The 26,842-nt window shown below is 47.1% G+C and overlaps 1 protein-coding gene across 1 annotated transcript in view; it reads right to left on the bottom strand.

The window, feature by feature from the left end:
* Positions 1-26,842, bottom strand: part of NCL (nucleolin) — a 584,816-nt gene that overhangs the window by 441,034 nt on the left and 116,940 nt on the right. Inside the window, exon 4 of the mRNA XM_044070891.1 lies at positions 8,361-8,478. Within this exon, the coding sequence (XP_043926826.1) occupies positions 8,361-8,478 (118 nt within the window). The remainder of the gene's footprint in view (positions 1-8,360; positions 8,479-26,842) is intronic.

Here is a 26,842-nt window from a genome sequence, read left to right as displayed (position 1 = left end):
GCCATTAATGCCTGAAGTTCAGATACCCTTCTTGCTGAAGTGATTGCCAGCAGGAAAGCAGTCTTCCATGATAAGTATTGTAATTCTGCTGTTGCTGGTTCGAAAGGAGGAAGTGTCAATTTTTCTAGCACAAAGTTCAAGTCCCATGCTGGCAATGCTGGTTTCCTAGGAGGTTTTACATTTTTAATTCCTCTCAGAAACTGCCTGAGCAGAGGATGCGAGAATACAGGAGGATCCAAGCTGTATTCTGCTGAAATTGCTGATGCATGTATCTTGATGGAAGAATAGGACAGGCCTGTGTGGAAGAGCTCTGCCAAGTATTCCAGGATGTTGGCTATGTTTACCAGTGGCACATCTTCTCCCTTTGCAGTACTCCAAATGAGATATCTTTTCCATTTTGCTGCATAATTTTTTCTTGTTGAGGGCCTGCAAGCCTCAAGGATAATGTCTTTAACCCTTTGTGATAAATTTGGGTTAATTGATCTTATGTAATGTTCCAGGCAGTCAGCTGCAGAGATTTCAGGCTTGGATGCAGGATGTTGTAGTTGTTCTGTGTTAACAGCAATGGAACCAGGGGTAGTGACCATATTTGTTCCAGAGACATGCTCCTTAGTAATGGGTACCAATGTTGCCTTGGCCAGTCTGGAGCTATCAGAATGATCCTTGGACAGTCCTCTGATCTTCAATAGCACCTTGTGCATCAAAGGAAGTGGTGGGAATGCATATGCTGTCAGGTTTTTCCAACTGAAAGATAGGGAGTCCACCTTCCAAGCAAGTGGGTGGTACGTCCTTGTGCAGAATTTCTTTAGCTGGTGATTGCGTGGGGATGCAAATAAGTCTATTTCTGGGAGTCCCCATTTTCTTGTAATGGCTTTGAAGATGTCCGGATGCAGCATCCATTCGTGGGCATCTGTGGTAGTCCTGCTTAATATGTCTGCTAGAATGTTTTCTTTTCCTGGTACAAAAATTGCTTGTAACTGAATGTTGTAGCTCAGAGCCACATTCCATAGGTCCAGTGCCATCCGGCATAGAGGGTATGAATGTGTGCCTCCCTGTTTGTTGATGTACCACATAACTGTGGTGTTGTCTGTCCTTATCAACTGACCTTCCTCGGAGAAATGGTCTGAATGTCTGGATTGCCAATTTTACTGCCAGCATTTCCTTTTGATTTATGTGTAGGTGCAGCTGGTCTTGAGTCCATAAGCCTTGTATGCACTTGTCCAGCATGTGGGCCCCCCAACCGAGGTCTGAGGCGTCCGTCGTGATGGTTTGGCTTGGTTGAATGCTGTAGAAGGGCAATCCTGTGTTTGATTGACAGGCCTGAGCCCACCATAGGAACTCTTGCTTCAGGCATAGGATTATTGGAATTTTGGTTTTTAGGCTGTGCTTGTGTTGAGACCATAAATTCTTTAGGTACCACTGTAGCTTTCTCATATGCAGTCTGGCATGAGGGACCAGTATTATGCAGGATGCCATGAAGCCCAGGGCTTGCAGTACTTTTCTTGCTGTTAGATGGTTCTGCTTTGTTAATGCCAAGAAGTAGAGAGGTAGTTGCTCTTGCTTTTCTGCAGTTAGGAATGCCATTTGCTTTGATGTGTCCAGCTCTGCACCCAAAAGGTTATTCTTTGGGATGGTATCAGCCTTGACTTTTTTATATTGACTGTATATCCCAGGGCTTGTAGCAGGTAAATGACTCTTTGTAAGTCTTCTGTTAGCTTGTTTTGTTGTCTGCTTGTATCAGGCAGTCGTCCAGGTAGGGGTAAATTTGGATTCCTTGAAGCCTGCAATGAGCAATTACTGATGCCAGGCATTTCGTGAACACTCTGGGCGCAGTAGATAAGCCAAAGGGCAATGCTGAGAATTGATAATGCTCTGATCCTGCAAGAAATCTGAGGTATCTTCTGCAATTTGGTCGTATGGGGACGTGCAGGTATGCCTCCTTGAGATCTAGAGTTACCAGCCAAGACTCCTTGCCCAGCATGGGAAGAAGCTGCTGTAGAGTCAGCATTTTGAATTTTGGAACAATGAGGAATGCGTTTAAAGCGGACAGGTCGAGAATAGGCCTCCATTTGTTCTCTTTTCTTGGTACCAGGAAGAGTCTGGAGTAAAATCCCTTTCCTTGCTCCATAGATGGTACCTTTTCCACAGCTCTCATCTTTAATAAATTGAGATATTTGTTTTAGAGCTTCTGTCTTTTGATTTGGCGGTAGATTTGGAATTCCTCTCTTCCCTGGTAGAGTATGGAAGTGGAACCTGTAGCCTTGGTCTATTGTCTGTAAAATCCACTTGTCTCTTGTGATATAGTGCCAGTTTATTGAGAATAAGGCTAGCTTTCCGCCTAAGGGTGCTTCTAGTTGTTCCCTGGTAGGCGGTGCCAGAGCCAAGTCACTGTGATTGTCCTGTTGCAGTGGTAGTGGCTGTGTCTGTGCCTCGCTGGTTGTTACCCTGCCACTGGCGTCCCCTGTAGGCACCCCTGGATTGGTTTCTGCCTCTTGATCGCCTATTCCTGCCTCTCTGTGCTTTAGAGGAGTGAGGAAAGGACCAAGTTTTGGAGGGCCAATTCCTGCTAAACCTTGGAGGTTGGACTTGTAAGAAATCTTTCACTGTACAGATTTTGCCTTCTCCTCCATCTTCTTCAGTACCTGTTGTGCAGGAGAACCAAATAAATTGGCCTTGTCCATGGGAGCATCTAACAGTTTTGATTTGACATGGTCCGGTAAGGCCTGCTCTTTCAACCATGCATGCCTTCTGATAACTGTGCCAGTCATGGCTGATCTAAAGGAAGCCTCCAGTGCATCATAGCCGCATTTTAAAGAATGGTTACTAACTTGCTGAATGTTATGTACCATTTCCTGAACATACTTCTTATCAAAAGGTTCATCAGAGGACAGTTTTTTAGTTAACTGGTCAAGCATAAATTCTTGATATTGGATCATATGAAATTGACAGTTCAAGGCCCTAGCTGACAGAGTAGCAGAAGTGTAAACTTTTTTACCCCATCTCTCTAAGGACCTGGATTCCCTTTCAGAGGGGAGGGGATTTTTAGCAGAGGTAGATGCTACAGCCTTAGGCCCCTGGGAGATGGTCTCGGGATCTGCAAAAGGAGCCTTGTATAAATGGTGATGTGTGTCCGGGACCCTGTAGTACCTATCGGGCTTAGCAGGGGCCGGAGGTAATGAATCAGGAGCAGTACAAACATCATTAAATGCATCTACAACAGAAAGAACTGGAGGTATAGCTAAAGGCCTATGTTGTGGTAAATGCAAAAAGGTTCTAAGCCTTTTTCTGGAGTCTGAAAAATCTTGGCCCTGCCACTGAAATTGTTCCCTCATAGCATGCAAGGTTTCCCCAAAGGAAAATTCCTCAGGTGGAGAGGCAGAAGGGATGGACTCTTCAGCATCAGAGTCTTCGTAAGGGGAATAAGGAGCCTCTGGAGGGACTGTATTATCTGAATCATCAGAGGAATCATCTGTGGACACTGGCTCAGGGGGCTCTGCTCTAGGCCTCTTCTCTGGAGGTGGATGAGAGGCCCTGTCTGGATGAGGTTGGGATCCTCGGATTAAAGAAATAAGATCCTCTGCCAAGGAAAGCATTTGGGAACTGGAGCTGGGCCTGTGAGAGGGGGTCTTAACAGGCACAGTTTTTGTAGCTTTAGCCCTGGCAAAGGCCTTAATGGACATGGCTGCAGGAGGCCTAGCAGCTCCACGTGCAGGAGTTGAGATATCCAAGGGAATAGTGTCAGATAATTCCTGAGAAACCGCAACCGCAGGTTGGATTTCAGAAGCCGTTTCCACCAGGTTTGAAGAGGCCTCGGTAGAAGGCATGTTTTCGGCTGAAGGAAGAACCGCTTGCTCGGTTTCAGCCGAAACAGAGACACTCGTGATCGGCTTAACCGCGGTTTCGGCCGAAACCGCGGACCGTGAGTGTCGGTCCTTTTCCTTGCGCTTTTTGGATATTTGTGAAGTCGGAGGATCAGACGGCATAATATAAGCAAAATCAGAGCCAAAAAACTGCTCAAATTCCGACCGACGTCTAAGCGTCCGTCGGTTAAAAGAACCACAGGCTAGACAAGCTGCGACGTCGTGGTCTGGGCCTAAACAAGGTAAGCAGTAAGAGTGGAAATCCTTATGAGGTATTTGTTTCCCACAAGTTAAACAATTATTCACTTTTTCTGACATCGGCTGAGGCAAGAAAGAGTCCCCAACGGGGTACTTAGCTTTTTAGAAGTCTTCGAAGTAGTATTCGGTAGTAGTAATCTCTGGTTCTGACCGACCGGCACTTGCGAACAGCTTCTGCTTCGGGCGCCACGCGGCAAGAAAGACTGAGGAAAATGGTGTCGGCTGATGCCTTTATACCCGAAGAACTGCAGCTATGACGTCGGGTGAAGTGCGACACCAGCCGAGGCCAGACCCAGACTTTGGAATCCGGCCGACTGAAGGGCTGCCTGACGACAGGACAACCCATTTGTAAGGACTGCAGATGCATCCTTGAAGGACATCCTGTAAGAAATCCTTTACGGTCTGCATTGATTTTGCTTTATCCTCCATTTTCTATAACACCCCTTCTGCCTGAATACCAAAGTATCATGCTGTAATGGAGCATCCAATAATTTTGCTTCAACACGATCAGGTAAACTCTGTTCCTTTAACCAAGCATGCCTTCAAATGACAACCTGTAACTGCAGCTCTGTAAGATGCCTCTAATGACTCAAAACCACACTGCAAAGTATGCTTTCCCTCTTGTTGAGCTGCATGCAATAAATCCTGCATTTCCTTGTTCTCAGGACATTCAGAGTTTGTAAGCATTTTCTGTTTTAGCAAAGACATTAGGTACTGTTGATATTTAAGCATGTGAAACTGGCAGTTTAAAGCCCTTACAGCTAAAGTAGCAGAGGTGTAAACTTTTTACCCCCATCTGTCCAGTGCTCTAGAATCCCTATCAGAGGGAACAGGGTTTTTTTTGCAGTGGAAGCCTTGACCCCTTTGGGACCCTGAGAAATAGTTTCTGGATCAGCAGGGTTTTATAAAGAAATATCCCTGGAATATCTGGAACCCTGTAGTACCTATCTGGCTTAACTGCTGCAGGGGGCAAGGAATCAGGAGTCAAACTGGATTCAGAAAAAACAAACAATATCTTGTACAGAGGGGATAGCAAGAGGCCTGTGCTGAGGCAATGAAAAAAGTTTGAGCCTTTTCTTGGATTCTGAATAATCTGGCACTCCCAATGGAAATGTTCCCTCATGGTGTGCAGGGTTTCCCCAAAAGAGTAGTCCTCAGGAGGAGAGGCTGAAGGGATAGATTCTTCAGTATCAGAGTCTTCATAGGGAAGGAGAGAATATCCCTGTTCTGAAGAGGAGTGAGAAGAAATAAAAACCTGGTCAGAGGAATCATAGTCAGCATCTTGCCTAGGCCTTTTATCAGGAGAGGGATGGGAGCCCCTGATCAAAATAATTAGGTCCTCGGCCTTTTTGAGCATCTGTTTCTTTGGCATGGTTGACTGTCCAGAAGAATTCTGTACTTGTTTTTGTCTTTAAAGGTGTTTTGGACTTTGCCTTGGCTGTTGAGGAGGTCTTGATAGTAAGCTGTGCAAGTCTGAAAACACCCTCAGAAGCAGATGCCTGCTCAGCAGCTCCGGACCCATCTGAGGGAATTGTTTCCGTAGGCCCAATACCTTGAGTTTCCAGAGGCCTAGCTGTCTCCACGTGGGAGTCGGGAGGCGGCCTGTGGCTCCGAGGTAGGGGGTGTCAGGGGCTGCGAAAGCGCCTCACTGAAAACAGACAAACCAGCGACTGGCCTAGAAAAGGCTTGGTCGGTTTTGGACCGCTGATGCCTGCCTTTGTCCTTACGCTTTCTATGGACTCCGATCGTCGGTTGTTCCGGCATGATGTAGTTAAACCTTCGGCCAAAGTAATGTAAAGCAAAATTGAACAGACGCTTAATAGTGCATTGGTTGAACCTAGGACAAAACCAACAACTAACTAGCAACGTTGTGGTCAGTGCCTAGGCAAGGAATACAGTAAGTGTGAAAATTCTTATGAGGTATTTGCTTCCCACAAGAAATACAACTGTTAACTTTTACTGACATCGGTCTGGAGCACGAAAAAGTTTCCCCAACGGGGTACTTAGCTTTATTGAAGACTTCGGATCTGAAATTCAAATTTGAAAATCTCAGAGTCTGCCGACTGGCACTTGCGAACTGCTTTTGCTTTGGGCACCGCGCGGCAAGAAATACTGAGGAAAATGTAGTCTGCTGCATCTTTTATACCCCTGGCGCACTGACGTCAGGGAAGAAGCGACAGCAACAGACGCCAGACCAGGTCTTTGGAATTCAGGCAGACTGCGAGCAGCCTGCCATGTAATGACTGCAACAGTGAAACACGATGAACATCCCTGTAATACCTGCCTGGCTTAAAAGGAGCTGGAGGCAGGGAATCAGGAGCCATGCTCGATTCAGAGAACACATCAATGTCTAATACAGGAGGTATTACCAAAGGCCTATACTGAGGTAGAAGAAAAAACCCCAAGCCTCTGATTCACAGAAGTCCTGACTCTCCCAGTGAAAATGTTCCCTTAAAAGTATGCATAGTCTCTCCAAAAGAGAGATCCTCCGGAGGAGATGCAGATGGGATGGATTGCTCTGCATCAGAATCCTCAAAGTGGAACAGAAAATTCCTGATCAGAAGAGGAATCAGAAAAGGAAACCCGATCTGAAGATTCATAATCAGTGCCTTGCCTAGGCCTCAAAGGGGGGGGGGTTGGGAACCCCTGATCAAGGTAATTAAATCCTCAGCCATTTTGATAATTTGTTTTTTTAGGCATAGGGGCCAGAGCACATGGCTCATGCGTCAGGTTTTTAGACGCAAGTCGTTTTTGTGGATGGCATCGGTTTAATATAAAAATGTTAAAGCCTGAAAACACCTGGACCCATCCGGTTTAATATAAAAATGTTAAAAGCCTGAAAACACCCGGACACATCCAAGGGAGAGACATCTGCGGGTTCAATACTTTGTGAATCTCACGGCATACCAGACTTCGAATGCGTCTTGGTAGAGGCCTGCTACTCAAAAGTAGCAGGTATCAGGGGCTGCGAAAGTGCCTCCCTGAGTACGGGTGAACTGGCTTTCAAGAAGCTTAGTCGGTTTTGGACCTTGACTGTCTTTCCTTGCATTTTTTGTGAACTCTAGTAATCCAATTGCTAACAGACGACATTTCAGGGTAGTTAATCTTGAATCAAACTGTTTAGAAGCAAAAATATACAGACGCTTAGTGTGTTTGTTAAACTTAGCACAAAACAGACAGCAAGGCAGGTTGTGATCAGGGCCTAGGCAAGGAATGCAGTACAAATTAAAATTCTTGAGGTATTTGCTTCCTACAAGTAATGCAATTATTAACTTTTACTGACATCGGTAAGGAACAAGAAAAAGTTTCCCCAACGGGGTACTTGGCTTTAGTATGAACACTTTGGTCTTGAAACTCGAAAATGAAAATTTCAGGTGTTGGCCGATTGGCACTTGCGAACTGCTTCGGGCAACACGTGACAAGAAAGACAGATTAAAATGGTGTCGGCTGCATGTTTTATACCCCTGATGACCTGACGTCATGGAAGAGGAGACACCAACCGACGCAGGACCCAAGACGGTTATTCAGGCCGACTGAGGGCAACCTGCCAGCAGATTACCCAAATGTAATGACTGCAACAGTAAAACACGAACATCTGTTTCATTCGTTGGTTTCCAAGACAGAGGTTGAGCACGTGAAGTCTGCTATGCAAGGTCTTCGGTACAAAGGCCTGGCAGACACTGCAGGCCTTGTAGTCGTGCGACTTCCCTAAACAGAATAGACAGAAGTCGTGGGCATTTATGGAGTATATGACAGCCACACTTTACACTTGCCTTTCTGGATGACATGAGCAAGCACCAACATGCAATGACTAAATTACAGGTTCCCCAATAAGGCACTTATCGGAGTTTTTCGAAGATCCGATAGCTAGGAAAGCAGAACACCTAAAGTATGACTGGCGGCAGAGAAGTTCTGAAGTCTGGTGTACGCAATTGTCACTTTAATGGCCCACGCTCTGCTAGCCATGTCAGACATCCCACGCACCATGCAGCAACTGCCAACTTTGTATACTGGCCAGACGTTTGGGTAGCAAGAGGAGAAAACCCAACTGTACAGAATACTGCAACATTTGAATAGAACATCAACAGCCCAACCCACACAAACTGTATTTTTAAAGCTATCCAAACAGCTCAATGTACAGCAATCTGCAAAACAGTGAAAGCCAGTAAACAATTGTTATGCCTAATTACAAGAAAAAATGCAGCAAAAAAGCTTCGGTTAGCAGCAAAACAGACTACATACCCTTTTGGCCTTCCATTTTTCTGTGGTATCCTAATAGAGGATGCTTTCTCAAATATGTCCTGAATGCTTGCTTCTGTGGCAGAATATGCCAAATTATTTATGACGACAGTCTTGGATTCTAACAAACAAAGAATTCAGTTAGTCAAATCTACAAACATGTGCCACTTGTATACTGCTAATACAAAGTCCATGCTGCTACTTCCCAGTCAAGACAAAAAGGAAAGTTGTGTAAAAATCTTACCATAACCATAGATTTCCTTCTCTTCCATGTTGCAGTATTTTACATGTGGGTTTACCCTTCCTCTCCAGTTATTCCGGCCAGGTTTCAAAAGATTTTCAGTCCCTCTAGGTGCAGACATCTGATGTGGCAGCAGGAAAGTGGGCCATGAAAGTGACGTCGCACGCACCAGCCCTCAAAACCTAAGAAAGGCCCCAGTCAAAGCCAGTCCTATAAAGGTATAACCTGTCCGTTGTCACCCAGGGGAGCAAGTGCAGTCTGACAAGAGGTGAAGGTGGGAGGGAAGGAATACTGCAACATGGAAAAGGACCAATGGTTATGGAAGATTTTACACAAATTATGCTCTTCTATTCCAGTGTTGCAAGTACTCTACATGTGGGTGAGTGCCAAAGCTCACTGAGGATTGGGGGATGGCCTAGATGTTTCCAGGAATCTGTGTAGGATAGCCTGGCAACCATGCCCTAGCCCTGGAGATATGGTCCAATTTGTAGTGTTTGGTAAAGGCGTGCACTGAAGACCAATAGCTGCCTCAAGGATGGCATTAGTGTCTAACCCCTTAAGAAACCATTGCTCTGGTGGAGTGGGCTTTGACATAGCCCTGTAAGGTCTTTCCATAGTGTAGGTAGCAGAAGGAAATGACCCTGGAGAATCAGGCTGAGATGGTCTGTTTGCTCAAAGCTTTCCCAGGGCTCTGGGGTGGAAGGAGAAACAGTTGGTCAGATTTCCAAGAAGGTTTGGTTTTATGAAGATAAAAAGATTAGCTCTGTAAGAACTTACCATAATTAGAAGTTATGTACTTACCATAACGTTCCATCTGAGTAGGTGTATTCATTTGTCTGCAACCTGTGGGTTATGGATCCGATATCGGATCAGAACCGGCATGGTTTTCCAGCTATGGATCCGAGCTCTCAGCTCCTCCCCTCACCCATAATGCCCTGCTCTCCCTACATGACCTCAGATCGAGTTTGCCATAAATCAAAATACCCTAGAAAGGGTAACACGTAATATGCAGGAAACTGACAAGGCCAGGGGGATAGGAGGGCGGGATGGTTGCAGACAAATGAATACACCTACTCAGATGGAACGTTATGGTAAGTACATAACTTCTAAATCTGAAGTAGGAGATTCATTTGTCTGCAACCTGTGGGACAGAGTCCCCAGCTACCTGAATCTTGGGCGGCCGTCATGGAAGGATATTCCAGAGCACAGCGGAGCCAAAGGATGCTCTACCTCTAGATGTAATATCCAACTTGTAGTGGGAAATAAAGGTATGAGATGAAGCCCAAGTGGCTGCTGAACAAATATCATCCAGAGGAATCCTAGCTTTAAAGGCCGCTGAGGTAGAAACTGACCGTGTTGAATGGGCATGTACTCCCTCCGGTGCGGGCCTCCCAGAAGCTTGATAAGCCAATAAGATGCACTGCGAAATCCAGCGTGATAAGGAGACTTTGGAAATTGGTTTACCCAAATTGAATTTAGCAAAGGAAATAAACAACTGGTCGGATTGCCTATGACCAGCTGTCCTGTTCAGATAAAATCGAAGTTGCCTGTGAACATCTAAGGAATGTAGCTTGTATTCACCTTTGTTTTGATATTTAGGAAAGGAAACAGGGAGGTTAATGGATTGATTAATATTTGCTTCTGAAGCTACCTTAGGAAGAAAGGACGGGTTGGTCCTGAGGTATACACGGTCCGGATGAAAGACCAAGTAAGGAGGCTTGATGGATAAGGCTTGAAGTTCCGAAACTCTCTTGGCCGAAGTAATGGCTACTAAAAAGGCAGTCTTGAAAGATAAAAATTTTAGATCTACCGTGGCCGCAGGTTCGAAGAGAGGAGCGGTCAAGGCCTGAAGAACCAAAGAAAGGTCCCATGGAGGAACCACTTGCTTTACAGGGGGTCTAAGAAGAAAAGTACCTTTTAGGAAGATTTTACACAATTTGGCAGACCTCAGTGGACCGGAGTCATGACCAATATGATAGTGAGAAATTGCCGCAAGTTGTACTTTGACCGTGGAACTGCTGGCACCATCATTAAAAAGAGTGGTTAGGAAGTCAAGCACCAGAGGAAGGGGAACTGTGACGGGGTCTAGACCTTGCCGCTCCGCCCAAATGGAGAACCGTTTCCACTTGCTGCGGTAAACTTTCCTGGTAGATGGTTTAAGAGCCGCTACCAGGATGGCCTTAACGGGAGACGAAATACCGGGAGTCCTGATTAGGAGTGGAACTGGAGCAGCCAAGCAGTTAGCTTCAGGCTGTCCAGATTCGGGGTTGATAGATGGGACGGGTGAGATATCAGATCCGGAATGGGATCTAGAATCCAAGGTGGATTCACTGAGTGAGACCTTAGGAAAGGGAACCAGATCTGTCGAGGCCAGAATGGGGCAATGAGAATCATTCTGCACCCCAACCGAGAGGCTTTCTGAAGAACTTGGAGCATCAGAGGCAAAGGAGGGTAAGCGTAAAGAAGACCTGGGGGCCAAGCATGCACCAGAGCGTCTCTTGGGGTATCTCCGGGAGGAGGGATTAGAGCGAAAAATGTCGCACTTGGTGTTTGAGGGAGACGCAAAAAGATCGCAACAAGGGGTTCCCCACCGTGCGAAGATGCGTTTCGCTACTTGAGCATTGAGAGACCACTCGGAAGGGGAGAGAATGGTGCGACTGAGCTTGTCCGCAAGGATGTTGGACCGACCCAGAATATGCGTTGCGATGAGAAAGCGGTTGGTGGAGATTGCCCATTCCCACACTTTCATGGCTTCTCGACAGAGGGTAAGACCTGGTTCCCCCCTGTCTGTTGATGTACCAGACGACAGACATGTTGTCCGACTGAATCGCAATAGTTCCCAAGGGAAGAAAAGCCTGTAGTGCTTGCAACGCTAAGAGCACTGCTCTCATCTCTAGAACATTGATATGCAGTAAGGTCTCTGAATCGTTCCACGTGCCTTGGACCGTCCGGCCTGCAAAATGCCCCCCCCCCAACCCGAGGCGGGAGGCGTCCGTGGTCACCATGGCGAGAGGGGGAGAAGCACAAAAGGGGCAGCCTCCGTGGAGATCCTGTGAGTGGAGCCACCACAAGAGGGACCGCTTGCAAGCCTTGCTGATCGCAATGGGATGATGCATAGGAAGAGCAAGATAAGACCACTGAACTAGGAGTGTCCACTGAAGGACCCGCATATTCAACCTGGCGAGAGGTAGAAGAGCTATCGCTGCTGCCATGGACCCTAGAGCCCTCAGGACCAATTCCGCCGGAACTGAGCTGGCGTGGAGGATGGCACGCACCTGGAGCCGTAGATTCTGAACTCTGTTTGCAGTGAGGAAGGCTCTTAACTGTCTCGTGTCTAACCTGGCACCTATAAAATCTATGAATTGTGTAGGGGCTAGGTTGGGTTTTTCTGCATTTATTGTGATGCCCAGGCGGGGAGCTAGATGGAGAAAGGAGTCTCGCACCAATAATAGTAGATGCCTTGTTGGGGCGGTAAGGAGCCAGTTGTCCAGGTATGGGAAGACCTGTACCCCCTGAAGCCTCAGGTGGGCCGCTACCACTGCTAACACTTTGGTGAACACCCTGGGGGCTGTAGTGAGACCAAAGGGAAGGACCCTGAATTGGTAGTGACTGGCTCCCAGCCGGAAGCGAAGAAACCTCCTGGAGCGTCTGTCCATTAGAATGTGGTAGTATGCATCCTTGAGGTCTATAGAGCACATCCAGTGATTTTCTCCCTGAAGGGGGAGAATGGACTGCAAGGTAACCATTCGGAACTTCTCCTTGGGAACTGCCAGGTTTAAGAGTGACAGGTCTAATATTGGTCTTGGGTCCCCCCGTCTTTTTTGGCACTAAAAAGAACCTGGAGTAGAACCCTGATCCGATCTGGTCTGGGGGGACGGGCTGGATGGCTCTTTTCTTCAGCAGATGGCCAATTTCTGCCAAAGCGGCCTCCCACTGACCGGGTGGAACGTCGGGGAGGAACTTTAATTTTGGGATGTGATTAAATGGAATGAGGTATCCTCTGGATATCCTCTGGATATGATGCGGAGGACCCAGCAGTCTGATGTTATGGACTCCCATGCCGCTAGGTGCTCCGAGAAACGGCCCCCGACTGCCTCCAGAGTGGAGCAGCCGGGCAACCCTTCAGGGCTGCTGCGCAGGCCGTTCAGAGAAAGGTTCTCTGGACCCGAAGTTCCTGGGAGCCCCTCTGCCCCTGGGGCGGCGTCCTCCCTGTCCTCCTCTGCCACGGAAGGACTGGTTGTCCGGAGCGGGTTGGGACTGCTGCGACTTCCGGAACCACATCTTCTTTTGGCCCTTTTGGTTCCTAGAATAGGACCTCTGGGGCACAGAGAAGCGGATTCCGACGGCAGACAGCGTCTTCCCGTCCTTCTCGCTCTGGGTCAAAGTATCGCGAACAGTTTTGCCAAAAAGGGCAGAACCATCGAAGGGGGAGTTCGCGAATGATGCCTTGAAGGGCACCGTGAAATCGCAATGGCGAAGACAGGCCTGTCATCTAGTAACTAGGCCTACCCCTGCGGCTCTAGCAGCTCCCTCCGTAGCATGGGACAGTAACCGCATAGAGGAATTAGTCACGGACCTGAGAGTGGCCATATGGGTGGAGTGCAACAGTTTGTCCTCCTCCGACATGGACTCTGGGGGGGAAACAGCGTATTCCATGATAAGATCGCGCTGCATCCTGATCACATGTGCCAAGTAGTTGAGCGCCCTTACTGAAAAGGTCGCTGAACTAAACATTCGCTTCCCCAAGCGGTCCATCATCCGAGACTCCTTGCTCGGAGGATGGACTGAGGGACTCTCCTGGGAGAGTTCCCTCTTGGTGGCTGCAGCCGTCAACATGGCATCTACCGGAGGCCCCTTGCTCCAGTGGGCACGGTCTGCCGGGGGACTAAGGATGCGGTCTGGCCTTTTGGGGATTGGCTCCACGGTGTCCGGTTCCTTCCACGCCCTGGTGGTAATTAGGTCCACCAGGGGGTCGGCAGGAGGGGACACCCAAGAGGTAGACGGGCCCGCTTCAAATGCCTCCAAGAACACGGACTCGTCCGAGGAAGACTTGGGGGCAGACCACCCCCCCTTATGCGAAGCATTTCCATGATGTCTCCAAAGGAGACATCCTCGGGGGGTGATCTTGGGGAGCCTTCCCCTTCCTCCAAATCCGTGTCTTCTGTGAGAGACTCGGGGGAGTCTATGTGCCTCCTTTTACACGTATGCTTGTGAGGTGCATCCTCAGAGGGGCTATCCGAGGAACCCTCGCAAGCGGTGTCCTGTTCCAATTGAACAACTTGGGGCAATGGAGCGGGCTGTCCCAGTGGCCGGATGGTGGAAGCCTGACCCAGTGCAGATGGAGCGCGGGAAGGAGCCGAAGTGCCGGGGGTCCGGAAACCCTCAACAGGGCCCTCTCCACTACATCAAAAGCCGAGGGGGAGCCAACCTCGACCAAAGGATCCGATAATCGGCTCCCCCTTGGATCCGAAGAGTGGATCGGAGCCGGCCCCGAGGCATTCGGATCCGAGGGGGCAGTGCGCTCCGACACAGACGGCGCCGAAGGAACACTAATCCCCCCGGATCCGAAGCTCGGATCCAGGCTCCGAGAGGTCGGATCCGAAGCACTCGAGGGCAGGGTCGGATCCGAAGTACCTAGTACTATCGGCGCCGACCCACCCCCGGCTCCGAAGCTGCTCGGCTCCAATCGCTCCGAACCCGGGTAGCGGGTCGGAGAAGGAGCTATAGGTTTGAAAAAAGGGGTCGAGCTCCCCCCAGAGGGGGGGGAAGGCAGGAGCACTCCCATCTGCATCTGGGCCTGGATGAACCTTATCATCCGGTCCAGATCAGCGTCAGATAAACTGTATGTAGATCTCGACGAGGCTACCGAGGTAGGCCTTGAGTGCCTCCTTGAAAGCCTCGACAGAGATCGGGTCTCCTCCTCAGGTCCCGGTGAGAAGCAGACCGGAGACCGGAGCAGAGGAGGGGGAGAGCCGGTAAACAAGGAGGCCGGAGGAGAAGCCCGCTTGGCAGGCGGGGCCGAAACAGAGGTCTCGGCCCGCCGCTAGTGGTGCTTCTCTCTCCGGTCCTTTTTTCTTGCTTCCCTCTCCTCCAAACCACTAGAGGGAGGTTGAGTCCCAGGTGGAGGAGGGGGAGCAGGAGAGGAGGGAACCGAAGACACGGTACCCCCTGAAGGAGCGGTACCCGAAGCCGTGTCCGGGGGCAGAAGTCCCGCGAGGGAACCGAAGACACGGTACCCCCTGAAGGAGCGGTAGCCGAAGCCGTGTCTGGGGGCAGAAGTCCCGCCAGGACCAGCTTCGACCTCCGCTCCTTCAATGCCCTGGGGTTGAACCCTGCACAAATGGAACATCCAGAAGTGAGGTGTTCAACCCCAAGGCATCGAACACACCAAGTGTGGCCATCAGCAGGAGAAAGCTTATGGCCACACTCGGAGCACTTAGAGAAGAAAGCCTTAGGGGCTTCAGACATACTAAGGTTTTTTTTTTTTTTTTTTTTTTTTTTTTTTAAATAATAAGTGCTAACTAGCCACAAAAAAAAAAAAAACACAGGCCTAAACACACACTAAGGACCAGCGAGGGGAGGGATAAATAAAAGTTATAAAGTTATTAAAAAACTTTAAATTTTAAACTCAAAAGATAGGGAACCTAACACTTCCACACAAAACTGACTAAAACTTTAGAATTAAATGCTTGTAAATATAACAACTGACACTTAGCTGAAGAGCTCTAAAATCCAGTCTGGTCACCAGCGCGGCAAACTAGATCTGGGGTCATGTAGGGAGAGCAGGGCATTATGGGTGAGGGGAGGAGCCGAGAGCTCGGATCCATAGCTGGAAAACCATGCCGGTTCAGATCCGATATCGGATCCATAACCCACAGGTTGCAGACAAATGAATCTCCTACTTCAGATCTTTAGATGTCCTTCTATTCCATCTTGCAGTATTCACAACAGTAGGGAGTTGCTGCCAGTAGCACCATCTTCCAGCCAGTGTACCAGTCTTTGCTTCTGGAGGGTGTGTGAGACTTCCCTTGTCAGGGCCATAAACTGAAGTAGGGTATACATGTGACATCTGCACACACCCTCCTCAGAATGAACAGCCACACAGTAGTACTCCTGTGGGTAGAAGGATCCAAGGGAGCCCTTAGAATTACATGTACGCTACAATCAAGGTAGCAGGAAGTTTGTGTTTAGTGGAGAAACTGGGGGACAGAAGGGAGTAGGTGGGGGATGGGACTAAATACTGCAACATGGAAAAGGACATCTAAGGCTATGGTAAGTTTTTACAAACCTATTCTATGTCCTAGTCACATGTTGCAGCATTCATAACAGTAGGGAGAGTACCAGAGCTTTTAGGTATGGTTCTGGGTGGAGGACTGGGTACCCTGGTGAAGGAGTCTTTGGAGGATAGACCTGGTAAACCCTGCTCTAGAGACTAGTAATCATTTGTAATGTTTGGTAAAGGTGTGGACAGAAGTCTAAGTGGCAGCTTCCAGGATGGTAGCATAGTCAAGTCCTTTGAAAAAGGCAGCTGAGAAAGCGACTGCCCTGATGGAGTGAAGTTTGACTTAACCGTGCAGGGATTCTCCATGGTAAGAGTAGCATAAAGTAATGGATTTAGAAATCCATGAAGAAATGGTTTGCTTGGAGTCTAGCTTCCCTAGAGCTCTCAGGTGGAAGGAGATGAAAAGTTGATCTGACTTTCTCATAGGTTTGGTTTTGTCTAAGCAATACCTCAGTTGTTTGTGGACATCCAAGGAATGGAGAGTCCTTTGAGGAATTTTGTGGTTGAGGGTACAAAACTTAGAATAATGGTTTGGTTTATGAAAGCTCATTAACCACAGTCGGCATGAAGGAATGGCTGGTCCTGAGAGCAACTCCATCCTTGTGGAAAATAAGGTAGGGAGAGGTAACCATGAGGGATTATATCTTAGATACCCTCCTAGCAAATTTAAGGGCCACTAGTAGAACCGTTTTCAATGTGCATAGCTTCAGGGATACTGAAGGAGGTAGTTCACAAAGGGTGGTAATGCAAGTTTTTTCTAGTACAAAGTTCAGGTCCCAAGGGGGAGGCATAGGTTCCTAGGAGGCATGATATGAAGAACCCTTTGAGGTAAAGTTCGATGTCCAGTCAGGAAGCCAAAGGGGATACAGTCAGACAGGTGGAGATGGCAGATAAATGCACTCACTGATGAATGTTAGTCCCAAGTGAAACAATTCACACAAATAAGAAAGGACTATAGGTATAGAGGTAGTCAGAGAGTCCTGGTTTTACCACTGACACCAGTAGGAGTGTGTTCCATTCGGATACATAAATTCTCCTGGTACTTGGTTTTCTGGCCTCCTGCAGAACATTTGAGTATGTCCTCAAAGTATAGGTGTTTGTAGGGGATCAAAAAGTACAGTTGTGTGCATTTACCATAAATGTAGATGTTAGAGTGTTAGAGTGTAGTCACTGTTGCAGTCATTGCATTTGGGTCATCTGCCTGCAGGTAAGCCCTCAGTCGGCCTGAATACCAGCGTCTTGGGATTTCTGCGGTGGATGCTGTTCCTTCTTCCATGACGTCCGGTCGTCAGGGGTATAAAACATGCAGCCAACGCCATTACATCAGTTTTTCTTGCCCCAGATGTCAGGAACCCCCACAACAGGAAGCAATTACATGGTGTGGACCACCCCCAGTAGAAAATAAAAACAAATGCTATAAGATATGGCCAAACAAAAAATAATAGGTGAAAGTATAGAGAAGTCAGGGGGGCTGGAGGGAGGGTAACCAGGACTGCAACAGTGAATAGTGGCAAATCCATCTCTGGATTTAGAAAAGATAGGCAAGTGGTAATGCTTGAAGGTGTGTAGAGCTCCAGGTTGCAGCTTCCAGGATGTCCCTGGTAGGGACTCTCCTGAGAAACGCTGTAGAGGTTGATGCAGCCCCTAGTGGAATGTGCTCTCTAGATTGAGAGGCTTTCTCAAGTAAAGGACAGGGTATCCACTTTCCAAGCTTGGCTGTGGGGAGTTCTGGTGCAATATTTGCTCAATTGCTAGTTCTGAGGAGAACTAAAAAGGTCCACCTCTGGTGTCCCCACCTGTTCCTCAAAAGCTTTAATATTTTGGGGTCCAGTTTCCACTCATGTGGGTCCATGAGATTTCTGCCAGTGAATTTAGTTTGTCTGGCAGGATTTGAGCTTGCAGGTGCACCTGGTTGCTCAGCGATGTGTTCCACAGAGCCATGGTTAATCTGCAGAGTGGGTAGGAATGTGTTCCCAGCTGCCTGTATGTACCACAATTGTGGCGTTGTCTGTCTTTACCAATAGCTATCCTGGAAGAATAAGGCCTTTGAAGGCTGTCTGAGCATTCTGTACAGCCAACATTTCTTTGATTGATATGCAGGTGCATTTGCTTTGGGCTCCATTTGCCGTGAATGCAATGTCCTGCCATGTGAGCCCCCCCCATGCATAGTGATGCGTCAGTTAGGGTTTGTGCGGCAAGGGGTAGAGTAAAAGGAGTCCCTTGTGGTAGCAGGCCTTTTCCCACCAAAGGAACTATGTCCTTAGGAAAGGAATGATGGGAATCGTTTCCATGTCCTGAGAATGTTGACACAGGAGACTTTTTAAATACTATTGAAGTTTCCTTGTATGCAGTCTTGCATATGGAATTAGAATGCAAGAAGCCATGAACCCTAGGGCTTGTAGTATTTTTCTTGCAGATAGCTGGGTATTGGTGGCCAGTAGATTGAAGTGATTTATCAAATTTATTTTTCTGCAGTGAGGAATGCCATCTGGGAAGTTGTGTTCAAGCTTGCTTGCTCCCAGAAATACAATCTGTTGACTGGGTACCAGGTGTGATTTCATTTTGCTGATAGTGACCCCCAGAGAAGTTAGAAGTCTCTTCACAAATGTTAGGTGCTGTAGTAGCAATTCCTGACTGTCCGCCTGAAATCAGGCAATCATCCAAGTAAGGGTAAATTTGAATCCTTCTCTGCCTGCAATAAGCAATGGCTGGAGCTAGGCATTTTGTGAATACCCTGGGCGCAGCAGATGAGCCAAAGGGATGTGCAGAGAACTGATGGTGCATACAGCCTGCTCCGAAATGTAGGTATTTCCTGCAAGATTCCCTTATGGGGATGTGCAGATAAGCTTTTTTAAAGTCTAGTGTTGCTAGCCAAGAGTCCTTGGCTAGCATAGGAAGCAGCTGTTGGAGAGTAAGCATTTTGAATTTTGGAACCACCAGAAAAGCATTGAGAATAGACAGATCCAGGACAGGATGCCAAGGGTTTTCTTTTCTGGGCACCAGAAACAGCCTGGAATAAAAGCCATGTCCCCTTTGCTTTGCTGGGACAGGCTGAATAGCCCTGATACTTAGAAAATAAAGTACTTGCTTTTGGGCCTCTGCCCACTGGTTTGGGGGGGGGGTCTGGCTATCCCCTTAGGGTTGGGAGAGAGTGGAAATGGGAAACAATGTTGAAGACCCATCTCTCCTGGGTAATGTACTGCCAGTTTTTGGCATGGAGAGCAAGTTTCCCTCCTAAAGTGCAATTACTTAGGCAAGGCTTGGAAGAACAAAGAATAAGTCATTGTGAGATTTTACCATATGATGGCAGCTTACTACTCCCCAATTTGGAAGTGGGAGCCCCCCATTGCTTTGATTTGTGCACTCCCTGAGACTGTAGTCTTGGTTTGCTGCCCCTGGGTCTGGACGGAAGGTCCGGGAGGGACTAGAAAAGACCACTTTATTGAAGGCCAATGCTTACTGACTACTAGGTCACTACTAGGTGCCTGTACTTCTTTAAGTTTGCATATATTTAGCTTTTTCCTCCATCCTTTTGAGGACTACTACTGCTTTACTGCCAAAAAGATGCTCTTGTTTTAATGGTGCATCTAGTAATTTTGCTTTTGACATGGTCTGGCAAGGTTTGTTCCTTAAGCCAAGCATGCCTTCTAAGAACAGACCCAGTGACAGCAGCCCTACAATATGCTTCTAAGGCATCAAAACCACATTGCAAAGTATGTTTATCAACTTGGTTAGCAGAACGCATTAACTCTTGTAAATCTTTAAGTTCTGCACAATCAGAAATAATTTTCTCTTTAATTAGTTCCATAATATGTTGCAGCTATTTTAACATACGAAAATGGCAATTTAAAGCCCTGATGGCAAGAGTAGCAGAGGTGTATACCTTTTTTTCCCATCTGGGGCAGGGTTCTTGGCTGTGGTAGCTTTAATGTCTTTAGGTACCTGGGAAATGGTATCAGGATCCGCAGTTTGTCTCTTTCGGCTTATCCCGGTTTGGGGTCGCCACAGCGGAACTCCGGTCCGCTAATGTTTGGTAGTGGATTTTTAAGTGCAGAGTTACCAGCCCTGACTCACAACCTTCAACGAAGGCACGCCCATTCACGCAGCCTCCACACAGAAGACGCTCTAGCTGAGAATCGAACGAGACGTCTTGCTGTGAGGAGACATCGCTACCGCAGCACCACTAATATCAGGACCCGCAGTAGGATTCTTAAATAGACATTTGTGAGAATCAAGTACTCTGTAGTACCCGTCAGGTTTTCTAGGGGCTGGAGGCAAAGTATCAGGGGTAAGGCTGGATTCCAAGACATCATCCACAATTTCTAGAACAGGAGGGATAGCTAGAGGCCTATGCTGAGGCAAGTTTAAAAATTCCTTGCGTCTCTTTTTGGACAGAGTAGTCCTGGCTTTCACAGTGGAAATGCTCTAAGAGTATGCAGGGTTTGACCAAAAGAAAAATCTTCTGGGGGGAAGCAGAGGGAATGGAATCCTCCCAATCAGAATTGCCATAGGTAGAGAAGGGTAAGTCCTGGTAATCTGAAGGGTCACAGTTAGACTCCTGATGAGAAGAATCAGAAGGAAATTCAGTTCTTGGTCTTTGAGGGGGAAGTTTGACTTCCCCTAAAGTAATAAGGTTTTCAGCCATTTTAAGCATTTGTTTTTGTGGCATGTGGGCCTGAGAATTCACTTTGGTCAGTTTCCTAAGCGTAGTGCGAACTCTAGACCTGAAAAACTCAGTATTTTTGGTTTGAAACGATATAGTCTGTTTAATATGAAACTCTGAAAGCCTGAATAGACCCTCATATGCCGGTGCCTGCACAGCAGCTCCAGACCCATCCAAGGTAGAAACATCCGCAGGTTCCATAGTCTAAGCATCACACGGCATACTGGACCCCGAATGGGTCTCAGTAGAGGCCTGCGAATCTGTAAAAAAGTACAGTTGTGTACACTTCAATAAATGTAGATGTTAGAGTGTATTCACTGTTGCAGTCATTACATTTGGGTTGTGTCCCAAAGCTATGGTTGGGTGGCTGGAGCTAAACAGCATTAGGAGCGGCTATGAGGCCCTGCAGAACTGCAGTGGCAAAGCCTGCCCTGGATTTAGAGTAAAAAGGCAGATTGTAATGTTTTGTAAAGGTATGCACTGAACTCAAGTAGCAGCCTCTAAAATGTCTTTGGTTGGTACTCCCCCCTGAGAAAGGCTGCAGAAGTGGCTGCAGCTCTGGTTGAATGTGGCCTAATGCCCTTAGGCACGGGTTTGCCATGCTGTGAGTAGCAGAAACGAATGCAGTGACCTATCCACTTTGAAATAGTCTGCTTGAAGATGGCCTTTCCTTATGATGCTGCAGCATATGCCACTAGCTGTGTCTTTCTGAAAACTTTAGTTTTGCCCAAGTAAAATTTAAGTTGTGTACGTCCAAAGAATACAGAATTTTCTCCCCCTTGTTCTGTGGATTTGGATAAAAAGTTGGTAAATTAATAGTTTGGTTAAGGGCTACAGTGGATACCACCTTAGGCATAAATATAGGATTTGTTCTCAGTGAGACTGTCTGGATAAAAAATGATAAAGGGTTCCACCGCCATGAGAGCCTGTAGTTCTGAAACTAGTCTTGCAGAAGTTATTGCTAGGAGCGGAGCTTTTTCCAAGATAAGAACTTTATATCCACAGTAGCAGCCAGCTCAAAAGGAGGTAAGGTGAGTTTTTCAAAGACATAATTGAGGTCCCATGCAGGTATTGGCGTTCTCCTTGGAGGCCTTAAGTTTTTGGCTCCTCTGAGGTACTGCCTTAATAGACTATGAGAAAAGAGTGGTGGCTCTGTATTGTAATGAGCCCAAATGGCAGAGGCATAATTGATGAAAAAGATAGGCCTTTGTCCAGCATCTCAGTTAAGTATTGCAAAATCTGAGGAATATTTGGGACAGCTGTATCAGCTCCTTGAGCTTGGTTCCAAGCACAAAATCTCTTCCATTTCTCAGCACAAGATTTTCTAGTACTAGGCCTTCTGGCTTCTAAAATGACATCCATCACAGCTTTACTGAGAGATGTGGTTTGTATGGCCACATTATCCGCCATGCTTCCAAGTTTAGGGTCCTGAGTTGGCTGTGCAGAATCTGATTGTTTTGTTGGGACAGTAGATGAGGTATTTGAGGTAAGGTCCAGGCTGGGATTGGGACAAGTTTAAGCCTGGATACCAGTACTGGTGTGGCCAAGTCTGGGGCAATCATTTTTGGTTTCTACTGTCTGACCTTTAGGAGTACCTTGGGGAGGAGAGGCAGTGGAGGAAAGGCATATACTGACAGGTTTGTCCAGTTGAAAGATAAGGCGTCCACTTTCCAAGCTTGTGTATGATAGTCCTTGTGCAGAATCTTTGTAGTTGATTGTTGTGAGGGGAAGCAAATAGATCTATGTCCGGGCGTCCCCATTTCTTTATCATGCTGAAGACTTGTGGATCCAGGTGCCACTCGTGGGGATCCATGAGATTTCTGCTTAGTTCGTCTGCCAGAGTATTTTCCTTTCCTGGCAGGAATTGTGCCTGCAGATGAACTTGGTAAGCCAATGTTGTGTCCCATAAAGCCATGGCTAGTCTGCAAAGGGGTAAGAATGAGTGCCCCCTTGATTGTTTATGTATCACGACAGTGGTGCTGTATCTTTATCAGTAGTTGTCCTGGATGAAGTAGGTCCTTGAAGATTGTCAGGGCATTTTGAACAGCTAGCATATCTTTTTGATTGACATGTAGATGCTTTTGGTTTGTGGACCAGGTGCCCTGAATGCCTCTTCCTGCCACGTGTGCCCCCCCCAGGCATAATCTGATGCATCCGTCATTAGGCTCTGCCTGGCTAGGTGTAGTGAGAATGTCTGTCCCTTGTTTTGGTGACAAGCCTTTGCCCACCATCGAAACTCCTGTTGCAGGCAGGGAATGAGAGTAGTCATTGTTTCCAGGCTGTGACAATGTTGCGTCAAAAGACACTTTAGGTACCATTGAATTTTCCTCATATGCAATCTTGCTTATGGAATTAGTAAGATGCAGGATGCCATGAAGCCCAAAGCCTGCAGAATTTTTCTTACAGATAACTGGGCCTTTGTTGCCATTTCCTTGAAATAGGTAGTCAGTTGCCTTTGTCTGGAGTGAGGCAAGCCATCTGGGCAGTTGTATTTAAGCTTGCACCCAGAATTATTATCTCTTGAGAGGGTACTAGTTTTGATTTATTTTTGTTGACCGTGTACTCTAGGCATGTTAAGTCTTTTCACAAACGTCAGCTGTAGTAGAATGTCCTTGTTCTCCGCTTGTATGAGGCAGTCATCCAGGGATATATTTGTATGCCTCTTAGTCTGCAGTAAGCAATTACTGGTGCCAGGCACTTTGTGAAGACCCTGGGTGCAGTAGATAAGCCAAAGGGCAATGCAGAGAATTGGTAATGCTTTGAGCCAGCCTTGAATCCGAGGCATCTTCTGCATGGTTGTCCGATTGTGACATGCAGGTATGCCTCTTTTAGGTCTAAAGTCACGAGCCAAGCCTTGCTGCCCAGCATGGGCAGAAGCAGCTGCAAGGTCAACATTTTGAATTTTGGTATATCCATGAAAGTGTGATAGGTCCAGTATTGGTCTCCATGCTTTGCCCTTTCTGGGTACCAAGAACAGACTTGAGTAAAATCCTTGTCCCTGCTCTTGCTGTGGCACTCGCTGAATAGCCCACATGTCCATGAGAGCTGCGACTTGTTTTTGAGCCTCTGCCCATTGATTTTTTGTCAGGTCTGGCCAACCGTTTGCCCTTGGCAGGGTATAGAAGTGAAACTTGTAGCCTTGTGACACTGTCTAGAACCCATTTGTCCTGGGTTATAATGTGCCAATTTTGAGAAAAAAAGTGCTAGTTTCCCCCCTAAGGGTGCTGCCAGAAGATAAGTGCTTGGTGCAGGCAGGGGGAAGGCATTGGGACGGTTTCCTGTATGGCTGTGATTTGTCATCTCCACCTTTGGCGGTAGAAGCACCCTATTGCTTAGACCTGTAGGAACCTTGCGCCTGGGATCTGCCTCTAGGGCGTCTGGATCTGCCCCTTTGAGGTCTGTCCGAGACTGGAAAAGACCAATTCTTTGTAGGCCAGTGTCTGCTAAATCTAGGTGGCTGTACCTGTAAGAAATCCTTGACTGCATAGATTTAGCTTTGTCCTCCATTTAATTTAACACCTCTTCTGCCTTAAACACCAAATAAGGTATCATGGTGTAATGGAGCATCTAATAATTTTGCTTTAACATGATCAGGCAGATTTTGTTCCTTTAACCATGCATGCCTCCTAATGACAGAACCCATAACAGCGGTCCTGCAGGAGGCCTCCAGAGAATCAAAACCACATTGCAAAGTTTGTTTCCAACTTGTTCAGCTGCATGCAATAAATCCTGCATTTGTTTTCTGCACATTCAGAATTTACCATCATTTTCTGTTTAAGCAGTGTCATGATATATTGCTGATATCTGAGCATATGAAACTGGCAATTTAAAGCCCTTATAGCTAAGGTAGCAGATGTGTAAATCTTCCCCCCCCCCCATCTATCCAGTGCCCTAGAATCCCAGTCAGAGGGGGTAGGGTTTTTTGTAGTGGAAGCCTTGACCCCTCTGGGACCCTGAGAAATACTTTCTGGGTCTGCAGTAAGGTTTTTGAAAAGAAATTTATGAGTCCGGGACCCTGTAGTATCTGTCCAGCTTAGGAGCTGGAGGTAAGGAGTCAGGGGTCAGAGTAGACTACGAGAACACATCATTTTCAATGTCTAACAAGTGGAATAGCTAGAGGCCTGTGTTGAGGTAGTAAGTCTGAGCCTCTCTTTAGATTCTGAAAAATCTTAGCTCTCCCAGTGGAAGCACTCCCTCATGGTATGCAAGGTTTCCCCAAAAGAGTAGTCCTCAGGAGGAGAAGCTGAAGGAATGGACTCTTCAGCATCAAAATCCTCAGTGGGGGGAAGAGAATATTTCTGATCAGAAGAGGAATCTGAAGAAATGGAAACCTGATCTGAAGATTCATAGTCTGTTTCTTTACTAGGCCTCTTACCAGGAGGGGGGATGGGAACCCCTGATGAAGGTAATTAAGTCTTCGGCCATTTTGAGCATCTGTTTATTGGGCATGGAGGCCTGTCCATGTGGCTGGTGAACTTGTTTCTTTGCCTTTAAAGGCGGTTCAATATATAATTGTTTAGGTCTAAATACACCCTCAGAAGCAGATTCCTGCTGAGCAGTTCCGGACCCACCTGAGGGAATAATCTCTGAGGCTCCAATACCTTGAGTTTCCAGCTGCTTGGCCGACTCCATGTGGGAGACTGTAGTGGCCTGTGACTAAAGTAGCAGGTGTCAGGGGCTGCGAAAATGCCTCACTGAGCACTGGCGACTTGCTTAGGAGAAGCTTAGTCTGTTTTGGACCTCTGTTGCCAGTCTGAGTTTTTTGTGAACTGCAGTAGTCGGATGGCTATCCAACATTGTACAATTAAATCTTCGCCCAAAATAGCTTAATGCAAAGTCGTACCGACGCTTAGTGCGTTGGTTAAATCTAGCACAAAACAGACAACTAGAAACGTGGTCAGGGCCTAGGCAAGAAATACAGTAAGAATGAAAGTCCTTATGAGGCATTTGCTTCCAACAAGAAATACAATTCGCTTTTTCTGACATCGGTCTGGAGCAAGAAAAAAAAAATTCCCTTACTTAGCTTTTAATGAAGATTTCGGATCTGAAACTCGAACATGAAAATCTCCCGACCAGCACTTGCTAACTGCTTCCACTTCGGGCACCGCGTGGCAATAGAGACAGAAGAAAATGGCGTCGGCTGAATCTTTTATGTCACTGACAACAGCAACCGATGCAGGACCCAAGACTTTGGAATTCAGGCCAACTGAGGGCAACCTGCCAGCAGTATAACCCAAATGTAATGACTGCAACAGTGAAACATGAAGAACATCAGGGTATCCGGGGCTGCAAAAGCACCTGAGTACCGGCAGACTGACGACTAGCTTAATGGTAGTGTTGGCAGTTTTGGACCTATGCGGTCTGTCACTGTCTTTATCCTTACATTTTTTTGGAAGATCGTTGTCTGATGGCTTATCAAAGCCATTTTGGAATATGGAGATAGACAGCGAAAGAATTTAGCGACAAATAGCCTGACGATGAATAGTTTGGGCGTTGAACAAGGCACAAAACAGACAGCGAGGGATGTCGTGGTCCGGGCCAAAACAGGTGACAGTAAGAATGAAAATCTGAGATATTTGCTTTCCACAGGCAAGAAAATTATTATTTTTTCTGACATCGGTTAGAGCAAGGAAAAAGGATCCCCAAAGGGGTACTTATCTTTTGAAGACTTCAGGTCTGAAACTAGAAAAACAAAGTTCAGGAGTCGGCCGACTGACACTTGCGAACTGCTTCTGCTTCGGGCACCGCACAGCAAGAAAGACTGACGTCATGGCGTCAGCTGCATGTTTTATACAAGACTACCTGACGTCATGGAAGCAAAGTACAGCGGTGTACACTTACTATAAATGTAGATGTTGAGTGTATTCACTGTTGCAGTCATGACATTTAGGTTATCTGCTTGCAGTAGCCCTCAGCTGGCCTGATTAACAAAGTTGTGGGTCCTGCGTCGGTTGCTGTCCCATCTTCCTTGTCGTCAGGGGTATAAAACATGCAGCCGGTGCCATTACTTCAGTTTTTCTTGCCCCAGATGTCAGGAGCCCCCCCTAATGGGAAGCAATTAAATCTATAAACACAAGGATATACCTCCAACAGAAAAGCAAATACACCAAAAAGCTTTTACAGCATAGTAAGTGAGAGTAGTGATAGAGCCAAAGGAAGAAAAGGGGGCTGGAGGGAGGGTAACTAGGACTGCAACAGTGAATACACTAACGTCTACATTGTGTACACGTGTACTAATGTTCTTCGTGTTTCACTGTTGCAGTCATTACATTTGGGTAGATTTCCAAAGCTAAGGTTGG

Source organism: Protopterus annectens, chromosome 4.part1 (genome assembly GCF_019279795.1).
Source record: "Protopterus annectens isolate FY-2018-M chromosome 4.part1, PAN1.0, whole genome shotgun sequence".
Taxonomy (NCBI): domain Eukaryota; kingdom Metazoa; phylum Chordata; order Ceratodontiformes; family Protopteridae; genus Protopterus; species Protopterus annectens.
The sequence above is the reverse complement of the archived record's forward strand: the minus strand, read 5'-3'. Positions and strand labels throughout refer to the sequence as shown.